At 37.4% G+C, this 21307-nt stretch overlaps 1 protein-coding gene across 1 annotated transcript in view; it reads left to right on the top strand.

The window, feature by feature from the left end:
• Nucleotides 1-21307, top strand: part of LOC136858261 (fibrillin-2) — a 529944-nt gene that overhangs the window by 231316 nt on the left and 277321 nt on the right. Inside the window, exons 4-6 of the mRNA XM_067137663.2 lie at nucleotides 4000-4098; nucleotides 9984-10079; nucleotides 18724-18918. Coding sequence (XP_066993764.2) covers nucleotides 4000-4098; nucleotides 9984-10079; nucleotides 18724-18918 — 390 coding nt within the window. The remainder of the gene's footprint in view (nucleotides 1-3999; nucleotides 4099-9983; nucleotides 10080-18723; nucleotides 18919-21307) is intronic.

The following is a 21307-nucleotide window of genomic DNA, read 5'->3' as shown; positions in this document are numbered from 1 at the left end:
CTTAAGCCAACAACTGTGTCACATACGCATTATATGACATTATATTACATTTCTCGATGCGAATCTTGTTCCTAGCATGAATTCTATATTTTGGCTTTTCTGTGTAAACAACAACAGTGCAACAACAGTACTAGCACGTAAAGTGTACGCCAGATGTCTCACGACGATTCATAGTTTGTGTTCAAAGGTTGCCACTACGAATCTCGAAGATTGCCGATGTCTACCGATTCAGCACTATGGAGTCCAGGTATCACTAAAAGTTTCGCGATTAAGGCCACGGCCGCTTCCTTCCCATTCCTAGCCCTCTCCTGTCCCATCGTCGCCATAAAATCTATCTGTGTCGGTGCGGCGTAGAGCAACTTGCAAAAAAAAAAAAGTCTTCATTCACAGATAAAATAAATAGCTTTTTATCACTTTTCATAACCACAAAAGACATAGTAAACGGGAAGTGTACTAGGATAGGCACCAACTCAAAGCACTGGACTAATCCGGAAAATATAGCTTATCAAGTACACGGAAAATATCCTCTCTAATGAAACACTTATCCTCAAATGTTTTAATGAACCCTAATGAATTGAACTACGAAATCATCACGATGAGTAGGCCTACACTTTGATATGAATGTGCGTGTATCTGCTTTAATGATATACATCCAGACACATGACACGAATGACATGGCCCTAAAATATCAAATTCGTTTTAAAACTGAATTTCAACAAAAGCATCACTACACTTACGTTTCCTAATCAAACCAAACCAACAGAAAAAACTAAACTGATGCTCCACACATGCTCATGTTTACATTTGAACAAACCGAACGCGGCCGTGGCCTTAATTAAGGTACAGTCCCAGTATTTGCCCGGTGTGAAAATGGGAAACCACGGAAAACCATCTTCAGGGCTGCTGACAGTGGGGTTCGAACCCACTATCTCCCGAATACTGGACGCACTTAAGCGACTGCAGCTATCGAGCTCAGTATTATTATTATTATTATTATTATTATTATTATTAGGCCTATTGATTACCATAACTGAGGTATGAGCCGTGTACGGAAGAAATTAGCATCTCTCACGATTTAAATGACATAGCCTACTAGAACTGCTTTATATTTAAAATCCTTAATTATGTGAGGATTCACTCAGCATTATGTAATCGTAAAAATGATATTCAGTTTGTTTAAATCTGATTCAAGCAAGTTCATTGCTGGGATTTCCTATATGTACAGTATATTATCCTGTTATTGTCTAGTTTTCAGGTCTCTAAGGAGGAGTGAGACCTGGGAATAGAGAAAATGACTGTTAACACGAAAATTTAGGAACATTGGCAGGAGGAAATTCATAAAAGTGATAAGGAGGAGGGACCAGATCCATTATTAACTATACTATGACCTACCTTGAATTTAGAAAATCTATTAGGAATGTACGGATATTCCGCGGATTTTTCAATGATATAGATGTCTATCTGATCTACAGTAAACTACGTATTACTAGGCATAGAATAGAGAGAGTGAAGTCTGTTTGCAAAAGGATAAGGGTAGAAAATGTACAGGACAAAGAAATTAGAAGTACTTTGATGAAAGTTTGAGGAAAGTTTCAAAGAATAGACAGTCAGCAGGTTCAGGAAATTCAGTGCTCAAAAATGTTTTGCATATTTTGATTTAGTGCACTTTTATTTTGCTATGTGTATACATACATCATACATTACAATTACAAAGAAAACAACATGCAACATGCAACAGAAAGACAACAAAAGCACAAAGTTGGTAATGTGGAATTTCGAACACAAAATTTCCATACATTGTGTGGCAGATCCATATCAGGCAGTCACCTTGAGCCCTGAGGCATGCTTGAACATGACGAGGCATACTCAGTACCAAAGAATCCAGCTTGTTTTGAGGCAGATGTATACCATGTGATATCGAAATATCTAAAACTTATTTTTGAGTAATATACAAAGAGAATAGGTTGCATTAAGGTATGGATAGTAGAAATTTCAAGGGAATGCCTCAGAACAGCTGTATGTAAAGGTGCGGAAAAGCAGTCATCTTGGTGGAATGAAGTCACACCAGCTTGTAAATGGAAGAGAAAGACATATCAAAAATTGCTCCAAACAAGAAGTAATGTAGACAGAGTATTGAAAGAAATAGAGAGAAACAAATTGTTGTAGAATCCAAGAAGAAATTGAGAGAATATTTTGGTAATTACCTGGAAAGGCTTGGTGAAGCGGCAGGGAAACCCTTCTGGACTGTAATTTTAAAAAATCTTAGAAGGGGAAGGAAAAGGGAAGTAAATTGTGTTTTGCATAAATCATGTGAACTCGTAGATCCTTGGGAACTACTAGACAGATGAAAGGAATATTTTGCAAATCATTTGAATTTCAAACCATACACAAATATTATTAGCCTCAACATACAGGACACAGCTAGCAATTTCCAGTTCAAACACGGTGCTATAAGAAGACAGTTCACGTTCCACATTGTAAGTTATGGAAACACAAAAAGAACAAAGACATTTTCTAGTCATCACTTATAACAGACTTTTATAAATATTTACTAGTCATAAATTTTAACCAAAATAGACATAGCTAAGTTCTTAACCTTTCTCCACCCACACTGCCTTGCCCTATCCCATGTTTTTAAAGATTTAACCTACAGAAGTTTTTAATATGTTAGAGATTGTTTTAAGATCATTTGGAATAATATGTTTCTGTAATTTTGTGAATTTCTACCTAAACCAAAACGTGTAGCTGATGATGTAGAGTTAATCTAAATGAAACATGTACTACTTGTAAATTAAATTTGCCAAAGGCAAAATAAAAAGTATCCTCTGATTGATTTATTGAATCATTTGAATGTCAAAGAAAATCCTATCAAAGTCCCAAACAATGGAGTTCATCATGAGTAGAAGCCCAGCACTTTGGCTGAATATGACCTTCAGTTTAGAGGGCCCCGGGTTCAATTCCCATCTGGGTTGGTGATTTTAATCTTTCAATGGTCAAATACCGTACGTCAGCGTCATGTTGTTAGATTTACTGGCACATAAAAGACCTCCTGTGGGACAAAGTTCCAGCATGTCAGCATCTCCGTAAACCTTCAGAAGTAGTTCATGGGGATATAGAAACAATAACATATTTATTATTATTATTATTATTATTATTATTATTATTATTATTATTATTATTATTATTATTATTATTATTATTATTATTATCATCATCATCATCATCATCATCATCATCATCATCATCATCATCCAGGAACTTGAAAGGATGGTAAATAAATTACATTGTCATAAAGCAGCAGGAATAGATTAAATTAAATCTGAAATGGTGAAATATAGTGAGAAAGCAGGAATGAAATGGCTTCATAGAGTACCTAATATGAATAACATGGAATGTGAGTAAGATACCTTCTGATCTTTGAATGCAGTAATATTGTGGCATTTACAGTAGGCCTATCTGTAAGTAATGGACGGCAACAACTATCGAGCTATTTCATTGATAAGTATTCACAGGCATTTTGGAAAGGAGGGTATGATCGATGGTGGAGAGTACGTTGGATGAAAACCAATGTGGTTTCAAATCGCAGAGGGGCTGTCAGGACTATATTTTTAATAGGGTATGCACCAAGTAATTGAAAAATGCTTTGAGAGGAATAGACATTGTTCCATAGTTCTCAGGAAGGCATATGACAGAGTATTAAGTTATAGTACCTTTTCTTCTAATTATCCAGCTTTTCATTTCTTACACTCCTGCAGTAAGACAAAAGGTTTGTCTTAATAACTGTTGAAGCCCTTTCTCCTGATTAAACCAGGAAGCAGGAATGGGCTCTGTGGAAGCTGAAAAGAAATGTATGTAGAAGAACTGGAGGAATGTGTAGATCCAATATCTGTGTTCTGTCTACTTTAATTTTATGTCTTTAAAACTCATCTTTCCCTGATGGAAATTTTATGGCTTGTATTTCTGAATTATTGGAGGTAATAATTAATAACATTGTTTCAGAAGGTAGTTCATGTGCAGCAGCCTGTCTCAATGGGGGATCTTGCAGTGGCTCTCGATGTGTCTGCAAGTTGGGTTATCAGGGTGAATTCTGTGCTGAACGTGAGTATAGCGATTAGTAAATAAATATCTTTGATGTAAAAGGATAGCAGTAAACAAATTTTAATTCCTTACTTTTTATTATAATTGTATTCTGATGTGCATTTTGATTTTATAAGACTGCAATCACAATTTCAAAATCGTTTGAACAATAGCAACATACAACATTCACAAGCTGGTGAGTGTAATGTTTCCAACTCTATATGACATATTTGTGATTCTAGTAATATAATTCACAAAGTTGAAAACATCTCTACATTCCTGTTTCTTTTATATTAGTAGTAGCAGTGATCAAAGTGGGCAAGTGGGTATACAGCAGGGCATATTCATTCACACAACATAGTTCCCAATAACCTGGAGAAAATCTAAGACAAGAAATGTTTCAACTTGTCTTGTGCTATACCAATTGTTAATTTCTTTGTAGGAGCCGATGACCTCGATGTTAGGCCCCTTTAAACAACAAGCAATCATCATCATCATCATCATCAATTTCTTTTTATACTTTCTGAAAATTCAGCCAGTAGCTTCTTTATAAATTTATTATAAGCTTGACAGCTGCAGTCGGTTAAGTGCAGCCAGTATCCAGTATTCAGGAGATAGTGGGTTTGATCCCCACCATTGGCAGCCCTGAAGATGGTTTTCCTGTGGTTTCCCATTTTCACACCAGGCAAATGCTGAGGCGGTACCTTTAAATTGAAGGCTAGGGCCACTTCCTTCCCAAGCCCTAGCCCTTTCCTGTCCTGATCATCACCATAAGACTATCTGTGTCGGTGTGATGTAAAACAACTTGTAATATAAATTTATTTCCAGAATTTAAAAATCCATATTATACATTCTTCCAGGGACCACACACACACACCCACAACACACACACGACACACACAACACACACACACACACACACCCACACACACACACACACAGCACACACTCACACACACTCTCTCTCTCGACTCATCTCTCTCTCTCTCTCTCTCTCTCTCTCTCTCTCTCTCTCTCTCTCTCTCTCTCTCTCTCTCTCTCTCTCTCTCTCTCTCTCTCTCTCTCTCTCTCTCTCTCTCTCTCTCTCTCTCTCTCTCTCTCTCTCTCTCTCTCTCTCTCTCTCTCTCTCTCTCTCTCTCTCTCTCTCTCTCTCTCTCTCTCTCTCTCTCTCTCTCTCTCTCTCTTCTCTCTCTCTCTCTCTCTCTCTCTCTCTCTCTCTCTCTCTCTCTCTCTCTCTCTCCTCTCTCCTCTCTCTCTCTCTCTCTCTCTCTCTCTCTCTCTCTCTCTCTCTCTCTCTCTACTCTCTCTCTCTCTCTCTCTCTCTCTCTCTCTCTCTCTCTCTCTCTCTGATGACCTTGACAGTGGTTTAACTGTAAAAAACACTGGATTGTATGAGAACTTAAAACTTAAGGAATAATGTATTTGATGTCATTTTTGAACAAGTGACTATGTATTTAGGACTGTAAAGATCAGCACATCTTTAGTCATTAGTCTCTTGTTCTTGAGTATATAGGAATTGTCTAACAGACTGAATTCTTGTGCAGTCTCTATAATGGGTATAACTGTATTTGTTAGACCTATTACTGCGAAAGGTACTCTGGGTCTTGAAATGAGAGGACTTTACTGGCATTTGCCTGGAATGAGTATGAGCATGGATGAATTCTGGGGAAAAATCATACCAAGATTAGATAATATAAATGCTAGGATTCAAATCTTAATTTTCTGTTCTACTGCAAAGTAAAGTATCACTTGGTTATAAAGGAGGAAAAAAATTTATATCAGAATGAGAATTCATTAAAATTTCCTCTTCTGTTCTGAATGGATGATAATAACTTTGCTTGAAGTAATGATTCATTCTTGTTTCAATTTGACAAGCAATTTGCTTGAAGTAATAATTTGTTCTATTTACTTCCTTGTTTGAATTTGACAAACAGTTCTATATAGCCCAAAATTGTGAATTATTTGCTGCCAATTAACTCTTTTCCTTTAATCAGTCGTCAGTGATCTGCATTTAGGGCTGTTGCCCAAATGGCAGATTCACTATCAACTGTTTACCTAGTCTTAAACTATTTCAAAGAACTTGGAAATTTATCAAACATTTCCCTTGATAAATTACCGTACTTCAATCCTTAATTCCTCATCTTATAAATGAATATTTGCCCCAACAATTTTTCCTCTTGAATTCCAACTTTATCTGCATTTTAAGATCTTTCCTACCTTTAAAAATTCCACTCAAGGCTTATTTGCTTACTAACATCATTTCACACCGTCTCTACCCTCACAGCTCAGACATACCACTTAGTAAAGAAGACTCGTTTCCTTACTCCCAAGCTTTCCCACCTAAAGTTTTCAATATTTTTGTAACACTACTCTTTTGTCAGAAATCACTCAGATCAAATCATACTGCTTTCCTTTGGATCTCTTTCAGTTCACATATCAAGTAATCCTGGTGTGGGTCTCATACACTGGAACTATACTCTAATTGGGGTCTTACCAGAGACTTATACACCCTCTCCTTTACATCCTTGCTACAACCACTAAATACCCTCATAACCATATCATGAGTTCTGCAATCTTTAATTACAACCTCGTTAATGTGATTACCCCCCGATGAAGATCTTTCCTCATGTTAACATCTAGGTCCTTTTGATGACACCTGTGAGGTGCTTTTACCCCATCAACACAATAATTAAAGCTTTTTTGCTACTGGCTTTACGTCGCACTAACACAGATAGGTCTTATGGCGATGATAGGACTGAAAGGGCTAGGAGTGGGAAGGAAGCGGCCGTGGCCTTAATTAAGGTACAGCCTGGTGTGAAAATGGAAACCACGGAAAACCATATTCAGGGCTGCCGACAGTGGGGTTTGAACTTACTATCTCCCGAATACTGGATACTGGCCGCACTTAAGCGACTGCAGCTATCGAGCTTGGTAGTTAAAGCTCAGAGGACTTCCCTCTTGGTAAAACTTATAACCTGACTTTTCATATATCATATCGCATTGCATTGCATCGTTGTCTACTGTCCATCTCACAACATTGCCGAGGTCTTTTTGCAGTTGCTCACAAACTTGTCACTTATTTACTACTGGCACCATACTCCATAGAGTATAGCATAATCTGCAAAAAGCTTTATCTGTGGTTCTAGCTCTTTAGTCACATCATTTTTATACTGTACATGAGAAAAATGTCCAATAATACTGCTTACGGGACCCCCCTTTTACTTATTACATGATCTGGTAATGCTTCACCTACACTAATTCTGTGACTTCTATTTTCTGGAAATGTAGCCACCCATTCAACCACTCTTTTGTCTAGTCGAACAGCCCTCATTTTTGTCAGTAGTTTCCCATGATCTACCCTATCAAAAGCTTTGGATAGGTCAATGATGATACAATCCATTTGATCTCCTGAACGTAAAATATCTGCTATATCTTGCAGGAATCGTACAAGTTGAGTCTTACTAACTTTTCTTAAGCCCGAACTGCTTTCTATCAAACCAGTTAGTAATTTTGCAAATGTGTCTCAATATAATTAGAAAGAGTGCTTTTCCAGAGCTTACAAGCAATGCATGTTAAGGTGACTGGCCTGTAATTATCTGATATGTTTATCATCCATTCCTTTGTACACAGGGACTGCTATAGCAATTCTTCATTCATTTGGAATAGTTCCTACATGCAAACAGTAATCACATAAGTCTTCCAGGTATAGCACTGTATCTCAACCCATTGCCTTAAATGTTTCACCAGAAATTTTATCAACTCAGCTGCTTTTCTAGCTTTTAACTTTGGTATTTTTTGTAAATGTCTTTAATATCATAGGTAAATTTCAGTACTTCACCACCTCTTCCTATTAATGAATATTTGCCCCAATTTCTTCTCTTGAATTACAACCTTGGGCATTACCTTTATGTCCAGGGGACCGATGACCTAGATGTTAGGGCCCTTTAAACAACAAGCATCATCGTCATGACATGACCCTTACAATCTTAACATAATGTTGACTAAATACTTCTGCCTTCTGTGGATGTCCTCACTTGTACAGCCCCCTTGTTCATTAATGATCCATGGAATGTCCTTTCTGGCACCTGTTTCTGCCTTAAAATTCATATCACTGTCAATTACGGTATGTTTGGATCATGTTATCCTTTGCTGACATTCTTTTTGTTTTTCTTCATTCAATTTCCTAGTAAGTTCCTTCAATCTCTTCTTACTTTCACAACCATTCCTAAACTCTACTTCTGTCCAGCCTGCAGCTCCTTCTTAATCTCTCTGTGTCTTTGTTTTAATACAGTGGGTCCTCACCATTCCTTACAGGTACATACCTGTTTTCACACTCCTCAGCAATTGCTTTAAACTCATCCGTTAGGTTGTTTAAATTTTCCATACCACTTTCCACTTATCATAATTACTTTTTTAATACCATTATGTCCTTTGAGAGAGACTCTGTGGCTCAGGAGGCAGTGCGTCAGCCTCTCACTGCTGGGTTCTGTGGTTCAAATCCCAGTCACTCCATGCGAGATTTGTGCTGGACAAAGCAGAGGCGGGACAGAATTTTCTCCGGGCACTCCGGTTTTCCCTGTCGTATTTCATTCCAGCAACACTCTCCAATACCATTTCATCTCAGCTGTCATCCATTAATCATTGCCCCAGAGGAGTGCGACAGGCTTCGGCAGCTGGCACAATTCCTATCCTCGCTGCTAGATGGGGCTTCATTCATTCATTGCATTCCTGGCCCGGTCAGATGACTGGAAACAGGCTGTGGATTTTCATTTTCATGTTCTTTGAGAAAAAATAATTAGCATTGACCATAGTTTACTTTTTCTATTTGCTTTACATCGCACCGACACAGATAGGTCTTATGGCGACGAGCCATAGAAAATAGGGACATTTCACACATGTCTAGCTTCTCTCAGCTTCTAAACTTGGATTTATAGTAACAGAGAGGATCACCTAGCAAGTTGGCCATGCGGTTAGGGTCGCACAGCTATGAGCTTGCATTCGGGAGATAGTAGGTTCGAACCCCACTGTTGACAGTCCTGAGTGTGGTTTCCTGTGATTTCCCCATTTTCACACCATGCAAATGCTGGAGCTGTACCTTACCTAAGGCCACGGTTACTTCCTTCCCACTCGTAGTTCTTTCCTCTCCCATCGTTACCAAAAGACTTATGTTGTGCGACATAAAACAAATTGTAAAAGAAGAGAAGAACAAAGAGGATCAATATTTCTTGTAAATTTGTGAAAGAAATTGACAATTGATAATACAAATTCCTTATCATGTGTCCACATTTCCTTTTTCATAGTTTTTTTGTATTTCTTACACATGATACAGTAATACTAGCTCCTACTCTTGATTCATTTACCAGATGCAAAATATCAGTTGCAAATTATCACATTTTGAATGGGTCATAAAACTAGATGCTAGATGGTTAAGATATTCCATTTAGGAAGTTGTTCTGATATTCAACAATCCTTAGTCTATAATATCACATGGATACTGCAGTTATCAACTATTAGTGCTTGATAATCCTATCCATTTTCATCTGACAGGAATTATTCATAATTATAAAAAAGGGATACTTGCTGATATCATATTCATATTTAAATCAGGAAATGTCAGGCAGATGTGTTCAATGATTTTTAACAAATATAAAATGTGGAAACAATATCCCTGTATAGCACCCCTGAACAATAAGTAAATACATTAAATAACTCATTGATAAATTAAATTTTTTGTATGGATATTCTAAAGCATATGCCACTATATTGCTATAATATTTCTGACAAATTAGGAAATTTATTCAAAAATTTTGCCATATTTTAAGTGAATTATTAATGATTAATCCATACTAGTTGGGTTGTCAATTGACTGTGTTGTCAACTATAGTTCAATGCCTGTTTGCTGCTAGCGGTATGCCGAGAACCTTGCCTGAATGGTGGACGCTGTATTGGACCAGATCGTTGTGCGTGTGTATATGGTTTCACAGGCCGAAGATGTGAAGCAGGTAAGTTAGTTTTGCATTTACAGTGATCTACAATATTTGCTTACAGTTTGTTTAATGTTAAGACAGTAGAGACAGATGGAGGACTTATTATTTAAGGTAAAGATATTATCTGCTTTCATATTCAAAGGCTGGAATACACTCGTTCACAGAAAGTCATGGGATGAGAATTTAATTGCTAAGTCACACCACCATACTATGACAAGGAGATACAAATTATCAAAGTTTGAACAGGTCATAACACTAGACGCCAGATGGCTAAGACATTCCATTTTGGAAGTATGTAGATATGATGTCACATGAGTACTGCGGTTGGCAACTTCTGCCCAGGAGCTGTGGATATTTATTGAAAAAAATGGCACAACAAATTTGCTGAGGTCTTCTGTCTATTACAGAATGGTATGATGATTCTCTGAACTTTGCAGGTCTAGAAGGGGTTCTACACAGTACCATAATAGTTTTCAAATGGAAAATCATTGTTTGAATTATTGCCAGTGAAATAGAAATAGCGTGCAAGGTTGCTGGCTTCCTCCTCTTACTCACTCCTATGTGGTGAACAAAGCTTACAGTCAGAAGTACTAAAGCAGATATCCATTTTATAATCAAGACTGACGTCAATCCTCAGACCTTAATGTTACTCTCAATCATTCCAAGATGGCAAATCGATAGCCGGGCATATTGGAAATGTGAGTTTGCTGTTTTCATATGCAGCTGTGTAATTTTGTGAAAGTTGACAATAAATATCAGTTTCTTTGCAGAATATAAATGTGTGAGTGTATTTATACGAGCCAGTGGACACTTAGGATTGTAATTATGTGCAATAATGTGAGAAGTGCTGTGAACTGGGTTTAAGTCGAACTACGGCAATCCCTCTTAAGTTTTCTAAGGAATAAAACATTAAGAGGGTAGTGGATTAATATACAGTACATCGTGACTATTTTGTAGTCGATAATAAAAGAGTGGTGTGTACACACCATTTTGATCTTCTGATTCATGCTGTGATTAACTGTTATCAAGCAGACTACATCACACTGAAGCTCGTTTATGTAGGTTTAAAGTTAGAGTCAATAGAGATTTTTCATGGTTAGAGACCTATTATATCTACAGTGTCTGAATATTTCATTACTAAGTTTACCATCATTAGGTTAGCATCATTATTTCATGGACACTTTCCTTTCATTAAGTGCTGAACATTAGAAATTATCCAAAACTTCGAAAGAAAGGCAACACGTTATGTTCTTAGTTCTCATGAGAGTGAATAAATTGAAGAATTTTTCACATTAATATATTATTTTAAAAAATTTAAAATATGTGCAGCAGTGATTTTCCTTATGATGTTACATTTAACATGTTAAGTTATCACCATTGGTATAATATGTACGTGATATTTTCATGCTGGCCAATACAAGCAGTCTGAGTACTTTGACTGCCATGTTTTTTAACGTTACGGTCTGATTATTGGAGCCGGTCTTGCTATAATATTTTCTCTTAGAATACAAGAATACTTTGTGAATGCAAATTTTTATGACAGTACAGCCAACAGAAAGAATGAAACTTTTTTCTTTCATTTGAGCTAAGTTCCAAAACTCTGAGGTATGAATGTTAAGTTACAACCTACCTTTATTATACTCCTATCAGTTGAAGGTGAAATCTCCAGTACTTTCTGAGCTGAGTGTACTGAACTTCTGAAAGTCAAAACCTGAAAAAAAATGAGCTTAAAGTCAAGGCACACAAAAATACATACCACTTATTGATTAGAATTCTCATCCAAATTAGGTTGTTAAAACATTTGTTTGGCTTCTGCAAATTTTGATGACAGTACAGCCAACAGAAAGAACAAAATTTTCCCTTTCAATTGAGGTATGTTCCAAACTGTGAGAGATGAATGTCAAGAGTTACAACCTACAAAGCTAACACATTACATGAATGAAAAGGGGCATAAAACTTCAGAATATGATTCATTCTGGTAATTTAAACTTTGGAATATGATTTATAACATAATAAGGCATCCAAAGTAACAATGACAAGAAAAGTTTCAAAAATGTTGTCCCTGACTTTGGGTTTGATCTTCTGAGAACTACTGTAGGACCAAATTCTTATATCCTGGTGTCTCTTAAAAATCTGTAACAATTAAAGGAACATTAAATAACATCAGTAATACCACCAAGTTCGTGAATATATTGAATATATAGTTCGTTATTAGTCACTTCCTAAATATAGAATTCTGAGTAAGATTATCATTGTTTTAAATTTTTTAATAATTGACAAAGTGGTGATATTAGATACCGTAGGTTATGAATGGAAGTATGGGTTTGTTTGAAGTCTAAACTATTTTGTATTAAGATTTGGTTGCATTTGTTGAAGTTAACTTTAATTGTAGCCCTATACCAATTTTTGAATGTGTGGTTTTATGAAAGAAACTGTAGTTCTGTCATAATTTTGATAGAAACATGCAGAATTGCAATAACTGTGGATACTTACATGCATTCTATATTGTAAGAAGCTTCTCTTATTGTTGTTCATAATCATTTTTGGGAAAGTGTAGGAAAGACACATGACATTTATATTGGAGTCATTACAGATGATGTTTAGGTAAGCAGTGGTAGCCATAATTCAAACTTTACTTTGGGTGTGGGTCTGAAAAATGAATAAGTATGAAGGGTAAAGGGAGGTAGAAAAGATCCACAGGTATACCTGGTCATTTAAAAATTCTGTACTGTATTGTATTTCATCCAACTAATCACATTTCAATATAATTATAATGAATCCTTGGTGAGAGTACCGAATATGAAGCCCTACTGAAGAATGAGGTCCTCTTAAACTGAAATTACAGTGAAATATTGATCCTAAGTAACTGGGGTGAGCTACAGTTCTGATAACCAACCCTAGAAGCCATAGAATGCAAAAATTTAAAAGTTTCTGAAAGGTAATGTTACTATTACAATGCAGAACCTTCCACACAAAATACAATACGTCTTAATGGAAGTGACACAGTACCTTATTGTATGAAGTAATAATTAATTTTTTATTCTTTGAACATAGACTTCCTTTTTGTTAGTGACAAAATCTCACATTCCCTTCAGCAGAAGAATGTTAATAGAGCAGCATTTGGGTTGTCTTGTAGATCAAATCACTGCCATTTCCAAGGCAACAAACCCTTCTGCATGCATTGGCCCCTGGTTACTGTTACCATCAACTCCATCTTTGTCTCTTTCATTATCCATAGCATCTACAATGTTTCCTGGACACATTTTATAATTTCATCTTCACATAATGTTGGGAAACCGGATCAGCATCACTTTGTAGCTACTCATTTGCATGTTCTTTATCAACGTTTTCATATTGTAATTTTAACTGAAACAAGTCTGTAAATTCATTACTCTGCTGCTCTTTGAAGCCATTTCTTTTGGTTTCTTCTGTTGACCAGAGTTTATTCCATGCATTTAAAAATGATTTTTCATCATAAATTTCCATGATTCACCTAAGTAAAATCGTGCACTCCTTGAGGTAGTGCAGCTCTTTTCATGTGCACCCCCAGGGAAGTGAGCTGCGTATACCATCTTAACAATACCTCCTGCCATTCTTAAGGCAGGATTCAGCTAACATGCAACACACGATTTTTAAGCTTTAGCTTTTTTAGAAATAGCAACAACGCTCTCTTGGCCGTCTGCTAGTAGTCAGCACTCCAGAACTTGCTCCTTATGAAGTCTTTTCAGTGCTTCAATTATCCATAGGTTGAATGAAGGCAGTGTATACTGTATTATCCGCACACTTTATCTTGGTGCATTTACGCCCTAGTGCTGAATCGGTCGACCTCGGCGATCTTCGAGATTCGTACTGGCAACCTTTGAAACACAAACTATGAATCGCTTAAGCATCGTTGTGCGACATCTGGCGTACACTTTACATACTAGTACTGTTGTTGTTTACACAACAAAGCCAAAGTATAGAATTCATGCTAGGAACAAGATTCGCATCGAGAAATGTTTTATAATGTTATATAATGTGTATGTGACATAGTTGTTGGCTTAAGATGATAACGGTTTAGAAATTTCATATCGATCGATCATATTCTCGATTCAATTCAGATTTCATTTTCATTTAGTTGGCAGCACCAGGCAGCACTATCGATACCGGGACAGCTCTCTCCTCACAGCCGTACACAAATGCACCAAGATAAAGTGTGCGGATAATACATATGGGGTCCTGCTCCTTGGCTGAATGGTCAGCATTGAAGCCTTCGGTTTGGAGAATCCCAGATTCCATTCTTGGATGGATTGGAGATTTTAGCTAGTTAATTCCTATGACTTAGGAACTGGGTGTTTGTTCCAACATTCTTTCAGTTTGCTGAATGCAGACAGGATGCTTTCAGGGTGATTTCTGACAAAAGACTAGTGTTCTGAAAATGTTGCAGACTTTGGGCTGGGAAGACTTGAAGTAAGGAGATAAGCTACTCAATTAAGCAATATGTTCCAAGCTGGTGAGGAATGACATTGGTAGATGAATAAACCTGTATGGACTTTTTAAAAGTATTAAAAAATCATAATATGGAGATAAAATTGGAATTCAAAAGGATGAATTAGAGCAAATATTTGTTAATAGGAAATGGAATTAGGGATTGGAATAATTTAATAATTTGATAAATATCCAACTTCTTTCGAAGACTAGGTAAACTGAGAATCTGTCATCTGGGTGCCAGCCCTGAATGCAGATAGATAGATAGGTAGATTGATTGATTGATTGATTGATTGATTGATTGATTGATTGATTGATTGATTGATTGATTGATTGGGAAATCCACAATATAAAGATTTATGAAAATACAAGTACATACCTGAAAATTTAATTATTATTAAACTATATTCTAGTGTAGTGCCATCTCCACTATATACTAGTGTAGTGTTTTTATAAATTAATATCTTGTGTTCAACAGACTGAAAAATCTAAGTGTTATATTAACTAAATCAACACTGAAAAATATGGCTTCCACCTTAATAAAGCTGTTCATACCTGCACAATACACCTCACTGCCAACCACCACAGAAACACACAATAATTTATCTCTCCACATAGGGTTGGCTTCAGGAAGGACATTTGGCTACAAAACTGGGACACAGTAGGTATAGAAGCAAAGTTTTCAAAGCATCAAGTTTTTTTTTTGATCTTCCAGTCACCAAAAGTGGTAACATATATTCCTAGTTCTTTTCAGTCCACTGATTCTACATGTTCATCACTGTCATGGGATTATATTCTTATATGAGCAACAATGTTATGGTCCTAATAATTCACCAGTCTTGCATCCATATTCAACCTCTGTTGTTTGTTGTTAATGTGTCTTTCATATTTTACTGTTCACACTCTCACCTTATGAAAAATGCTAGAATATTAAATGTACTAAAATCATAATCATTATGTACCCTAGCTTATTTGTCCTATAATACTTTATAATGAGCTAATTTTATATTTGCATTACCAACTTCTCCTTTATGCCTTATGTAAACATTCCTTAGTTACATATTAGCAACTCTGTAACATGCTTTTATGCCATCAATAACACATTATTATCATCCTTGCTTTTGAGTTCAAAGCATGACTCTTATGTGCATTTAACATGCCTTAACATGCCTGGTATAGAAATGACAATTACTGTAATAGAAATCACAAGCGGGGCTCACATTGAAAATCACTCTACTAGAGACTCATATGCATCTATTTAAGCTGTAGCAGAGATTGTACCATTATTGCTAATTATTGAGCTAAGCATTACTTGGCTGAGCAGTGCTTTCTGAATTCATAAGTTTGGCTTGCTACCCCTAGTTTATTTGCTCTGCGTTAGCTCTAATGACTAGTGACCCTGGCTCACCCAGTACATTCTAAAAGCTACACAGGTACGGTAGTTGAATGACAAATAGCTAATATGAATCAACACCCTAGAGTTGGTTTGTTATGAAGGGTGCAAGGCATACAGAAATAAATACAAAGGACACTACAATTATTTTAGATAATACACTCAGTATTTTCATACGCATAGTCCCACGTAAAGACAGAAAGGGATTGTTCCACTACACAACAGTATTAGGCCTGCAGAAGAGGAAATGCACAGGTTTAATAGCCAATCAGACTCCTCCAGAAAACAATCTGGCAACACTGTGCTGCCAGAATACTGTTTATCTGGTTCAGGGAGTGAAGTATATTAACATAGCAAACTAGGAAGTATTTTCTTGAATAAGTTAAGGACTGAAGTCAAATATTACAGGAAAAAATTGCATTTGACTAAAGTTGAATTCAAAGCATTGAGGTTTCTTGGATCTTCCAGTCCCCAGCAGAGTGATAGCATATTATATTCCTGGTACATTTTGGTCTACTGCTTCTACACCTACATCACTGTCATGGGATTACATTCTATATAAGCAACAATGTTATGGTATAAAAGTTCACCTTCACCTTTGGGCTGAGCATTAGTCGTTTTATAGGCACCATGAGGTTTCTTGCCTTCTCTTCTTTATTTCTTTGCCTCACATTGGATAACTCAGATGGCCATGATCTTCACAAAGTAGACAACCTGTAAGCTCTGCAGGTTTCCATTGAATTACATTTCTTGCATTTCTTGAGAACATGATTCTTTAAATTTAACTTTAAAAGCCTTAAATCATAATTTGATTCTGAGATCAGAGATTTTAAAAATACATTTCACCAATTAATTTTTATATTTATGAGATACTTCTAACTTCATGTATATGTTGAATACTGTACTTTAAAATATTTAAGTAACAGATTTGTGAAGGTCTTTTTATAGAAATTATAATTAATGATGACCAGGCAATTATGATCTAATGTAGTTTTTTAGAAAATGGAAAGCGTATTCAGTCTTAAATCTGTGCAGTCCCAGGGACTTCACAATGCCAATTGTATCCCAAATGTGTTGTGATGCTCATTAAAGGTCAAAACAGCTCTCGTATGAAATAATGAACACTGTATATAAAATACGAAGGTTGGGGACAAGGTGTTAACTACATGTGTGGACAATGAATAGCACTGAAATATCGTAACACACTAATTTATTACAGTAGTATACAGGGCAATATGGCCGTCCCGGTGCAAAAGAATGACAACACAGTACACATAAAGTTGACATGACAAACCTGGGCCTAAAGACCCTCAAAGTATTCCCCTGCTACTGACACCACATGCTGCCATCGATGTGGGAGGCACCGAATATCATCTGCTTCAGCATTTGCCGCACCATGTGTGAATCGGGTTACCTGTTGGCGCACAGCATTAGCAATGTCCTCTCGTGTTGCAAACCGCCTACCACATGGTGGTTCCTTAATCTTTCGAATGAAATCAAAGTCACAGGGCGAAATGTCGGGAGAGTACAGTGGGTGCTCCAATTCTTCCCATCCCCAATGTCGCAGTAGCTACCCTAACACTCTGCTTTATGTGTTTCTGCATTGTTGTGCAGGATTATTGCACTGTCCACAAGATCTGGACGTTTCTCCCGAATGCCACGTCCTACCTGTCGCACCAGGAAGTCCCTGTAGTACTGTGCAGTCACTGTTCTGCTATGTGGAACAAAGTGGCAAACAATGACACCCCTGACGTCATACGCGACAATCACCATCAATTTGACTGAGGAAGGATTCTGGCGGACCTTCTGCCTACTTGGTGATCCAGTATGTTGCTACTCCTCTGACTGACGTTTCAATTCTGGTTCGAATGCCGTGGCCCAAAATTCATCGATGGCGATTATTCATGACAAGAATTGATCGCTGTCCTGCTGCCAGCATGCAAGGTGGTTGGAGCATATTGCATAGCGCACCCACCCTTGAACTTCCATCAGAGCATGCGGTACCCACCACGATGCGATTTTGTGCAGTTGCAGCTCATTACGCAATATCCTATGGACGGTGCTTTTCTCGATGCCACTTGCCCTCTCTAACTCCAGTAGTGTCCATTATCTGTCTTCATCCAGGAGCTGCTCGATGACGGCACTTGCCACGTCGGTCTGCACACTGACAGGTCATCCCGAACGTTGCTCATCACTGGTTGACACATGTCCTTGCTGAAACTTTCCTACCCACCATGCTACTGTATGGTATGGTAGGGCATTATTCCCAAGGGCTTCCACAAATTCACTTGTGACATTCCATCGCATTTCTCCCTCGGAGAACGGCTATTTTAATGTAAGTGCATTGCTCAACACGGGTTACTTCCATCTTGCACGACACTCACCAACTGACTGATTTCACAGCCCTCGCTGCGCTACTGTCAGCTATCACAGAGTCATCTGTTGACCTGCATACACACTATGCCTGCAGAACTTCCACACGACACATATACATTTGTGATCCGTTCACTTATCTACAAGAAAAAAAAAGTTGCCATGACTTTTGCCCCAATCCTCATAGGTATGGGTCCTCTTTGCTTTGCAGGTCTCTGGGATTTACTAGTCCAGTCTCCTTGCACTCATGCCCCTGAATCTCTGGCAATTGGTCTTATTTAAATAGGTATTGAATAGTGTTACGCTGTTGTATTTTATAGTGTGCCATACAATGAACTCTTATAATTACCACTTTCTTTCTAAAATGTATGAATATCCTGTGCATTGTACTTTTATTTCATTGCTGAATGTGGTAAATGTTCACAGATTTCCGTACTGGTCCATGTTTCACAAGAGTGAAGAATGACATGTGTCAAGGGCAGCTTCAAGGTGTCGTGTGTACTAAACAGCTGTGCTGTGCAACCGTGGGGAAAGCATGGGGCCATCCATGCGAACAGTGTCCATCAAGGCTTGACTGTGAAGAAGGCTTCTTAAAAAACATTCATAGTGGGATGTGTGTCGGTAGGTCTCCTGGTATCATCATCATCATCATCATCATCATCATCATCATCTTTAGTTTGCATAAAAGTCAACCTGTAAACTATATGGGAGGTTTATTCATCCTGCATTCCTCAGAATCTAAGCCACACTGTGAGTTATCCTTGTTTTCACTGCTGTCACATGTTTGCAATGTTTGAAGAGACATAGAAATGGAAGAATGAAAAAAATGTGTAATGTAAGTCAGGTGAACTCAAAAGTACTGTGAACCGAAGCAAAACAGTAGACATAATATGCGAGGATAATAGGATTATTTGTTCAATGTAGCTGAAAATCTTACCAATACAAACAGATTTTTGGATTCGGTGGGAGAAAAATGACATTAGAAAAAAGAACCATGATAGGGGAAGTAGTGGGTGCTATATTAATCTATATTCATATTCAGAAATCAAGTTACAGTATGCATGTTCCTACTAACCCTGGCATCTTACAGCTGATGTGATGTGGGGGCAATATAACTAATGTAAAGGTGTTGTTACCTTATTTATTGAGCTACCTAGTGTGTCAGCTGTGAACGGATGATTGTTGAAGTAGGTATTAAATTCAAAGTAAATGTCTATATTTACGTATAGGAAGCCTAAGTATTTTCAGAGAAAATTTGGATAATCTCTATTTAAACAAAGCCATAACCAAATCTGTAAGAGCAAATAAAATGTAGAGTACAATAGTAGTGTATAGCATACAACATTGGGAAAGAATATCTGTTTATAGTCTGAAATGCATCCTTTCATGAAAAATTGATTGGGAAAAATGCAGTATGACTGATGAGTATGTCAGCAGTAGCAATACCTTCTACATCTCCTTGTATCTTAGATTACAGGGTAGTTTAAATGCCCCTGAAAATGGTTTTCTTTGGTTTCCCATTTTCACATCAGGCAAATGCTGAGGCTGTACCTTAATTAAGGCCACGGGTGTTTCCTTCCCAATCTTAACCCTTCCCCATCCTTACATTGCCGAAAACCTTCTATGTGTTAGTCTGCCTGTCTCTCCACCACTCTTCTCCTTTTTTTAAGTACATCTTCTGGTTTTCCTCCCCTCTTCTCTATGCACTCCCACACTGAATCTGTCCACCTCTTTCGGGTCTTCCTTGTGGTCTCTTTCCTGTTAACTTCTCTGAAAAATCTTTTTATGGCACTCTCTCTTCTCGCATTCTCATCATATGCCCATACCACTTTAGCTTTGTTGTTTCTATCCTGTCTTGAAGTTTCGAGATTCCTGTCCTTTTCCTTATCTCTTCATTTCTAATTGTATCCTTTCTGGTTTTTTCCTTGATACCTCTTAGGAATTTCATCTCTGCTGCCTCTATTCTACTCTCCTCTCATTTTGTTGTAGTCTACGTCAATATCTGCAGTTTCAGTTTTTACAAATTTTGTATCTTACCTATTTCATAAACTATTCTTCACCAAACCATACAAAACCTTTTTACTTCCCTTTATAACCTCCTCTAAAGTTTCTTTGAAACTTTCCTAGCTCTTCCATTACTCTTCTTGTACTATTCTCTTACCGTACATACATTTTGGCTTCTTTATACAGGGTGTTTCAAAAAGAATATACGTATTTCAAATGCATATATTTATTAAACTGTAAGACATATGAATATGAAACTTTACACACATATTTATGAACCTCTCAAGTTCAGATTACAGATGTTCAATATGTCCTCCATGAGCGACATGAACAATATCACATCGATACTCAAATTTCTCCCATACTCAGGCAAGCATGTCCTTCCTCACTGGTGTTATGGCAGTACGGATCTGATTCTTCAACTCTTCCAGGTTCTGTGGGAGTGGTGGTACATAAACGTTGTCTTCAACAAAACCCCACAGGAAGAAGTCACAGGGTGTCAAATCCGGTGACCGTGGAGCCCAGCTGAGACATGCTAAGTTGCCAGCTCCTTGAGGACCAATCCAACAGTTCGATAGAGTTTCATTCAGATATTCACTCACTTGGCAACTCCAGTGAGGGAGTGCCCCATCTTGTTGGAAAATGAAGTTGTCTTTGTGCAGCCTCGGAAACAACCAGTTTTGTAACATAGCGAGATACTGCTGACCATTAACCGTGTTTCCATCAAAGAAGAATGGGCTGTAAACAGATGATCGGGATATCGCACAAAACACATTGACTTTGGGCGAATCTCGTACATGTTCAATGACTGTATGTGGGTTCTGTAGGCCCCAAATTTGAACATTGGGTTTGTTCACCTGATCACTAACATGGAAAGTCGCTTCATCACTGAACATGATGCATTGTGCGAAAGTGTTATCATTGTCAATAGCATCAAGAATCTTGTTACAAAATGCCACACATTTGCGTTTGTCATCAGGACACAGAGCTTGTAACAGCTGTAACT

The sequence above is a fragment of the Anabrus simplex genome, chromosome 1 (genome assembly GCF_040414725.1).
Source record: "Anabrus simplex isolate iqAnaSimp1 chromosome 1, ASM4041472v1, whole genome shotgun sequence".
In the NCBI taxonomy this organism is placed as follows: Eukaryota; Metazoa; Arthropoda; class Insecta; order Orthoptera; family Tettigoniidae; genus Anabrus; species Anabrus simplex.
Note: the sequence above shows the minus strand (reverse complement) of the source record. Positions and strands in the feature narration are given on the sequence as shown.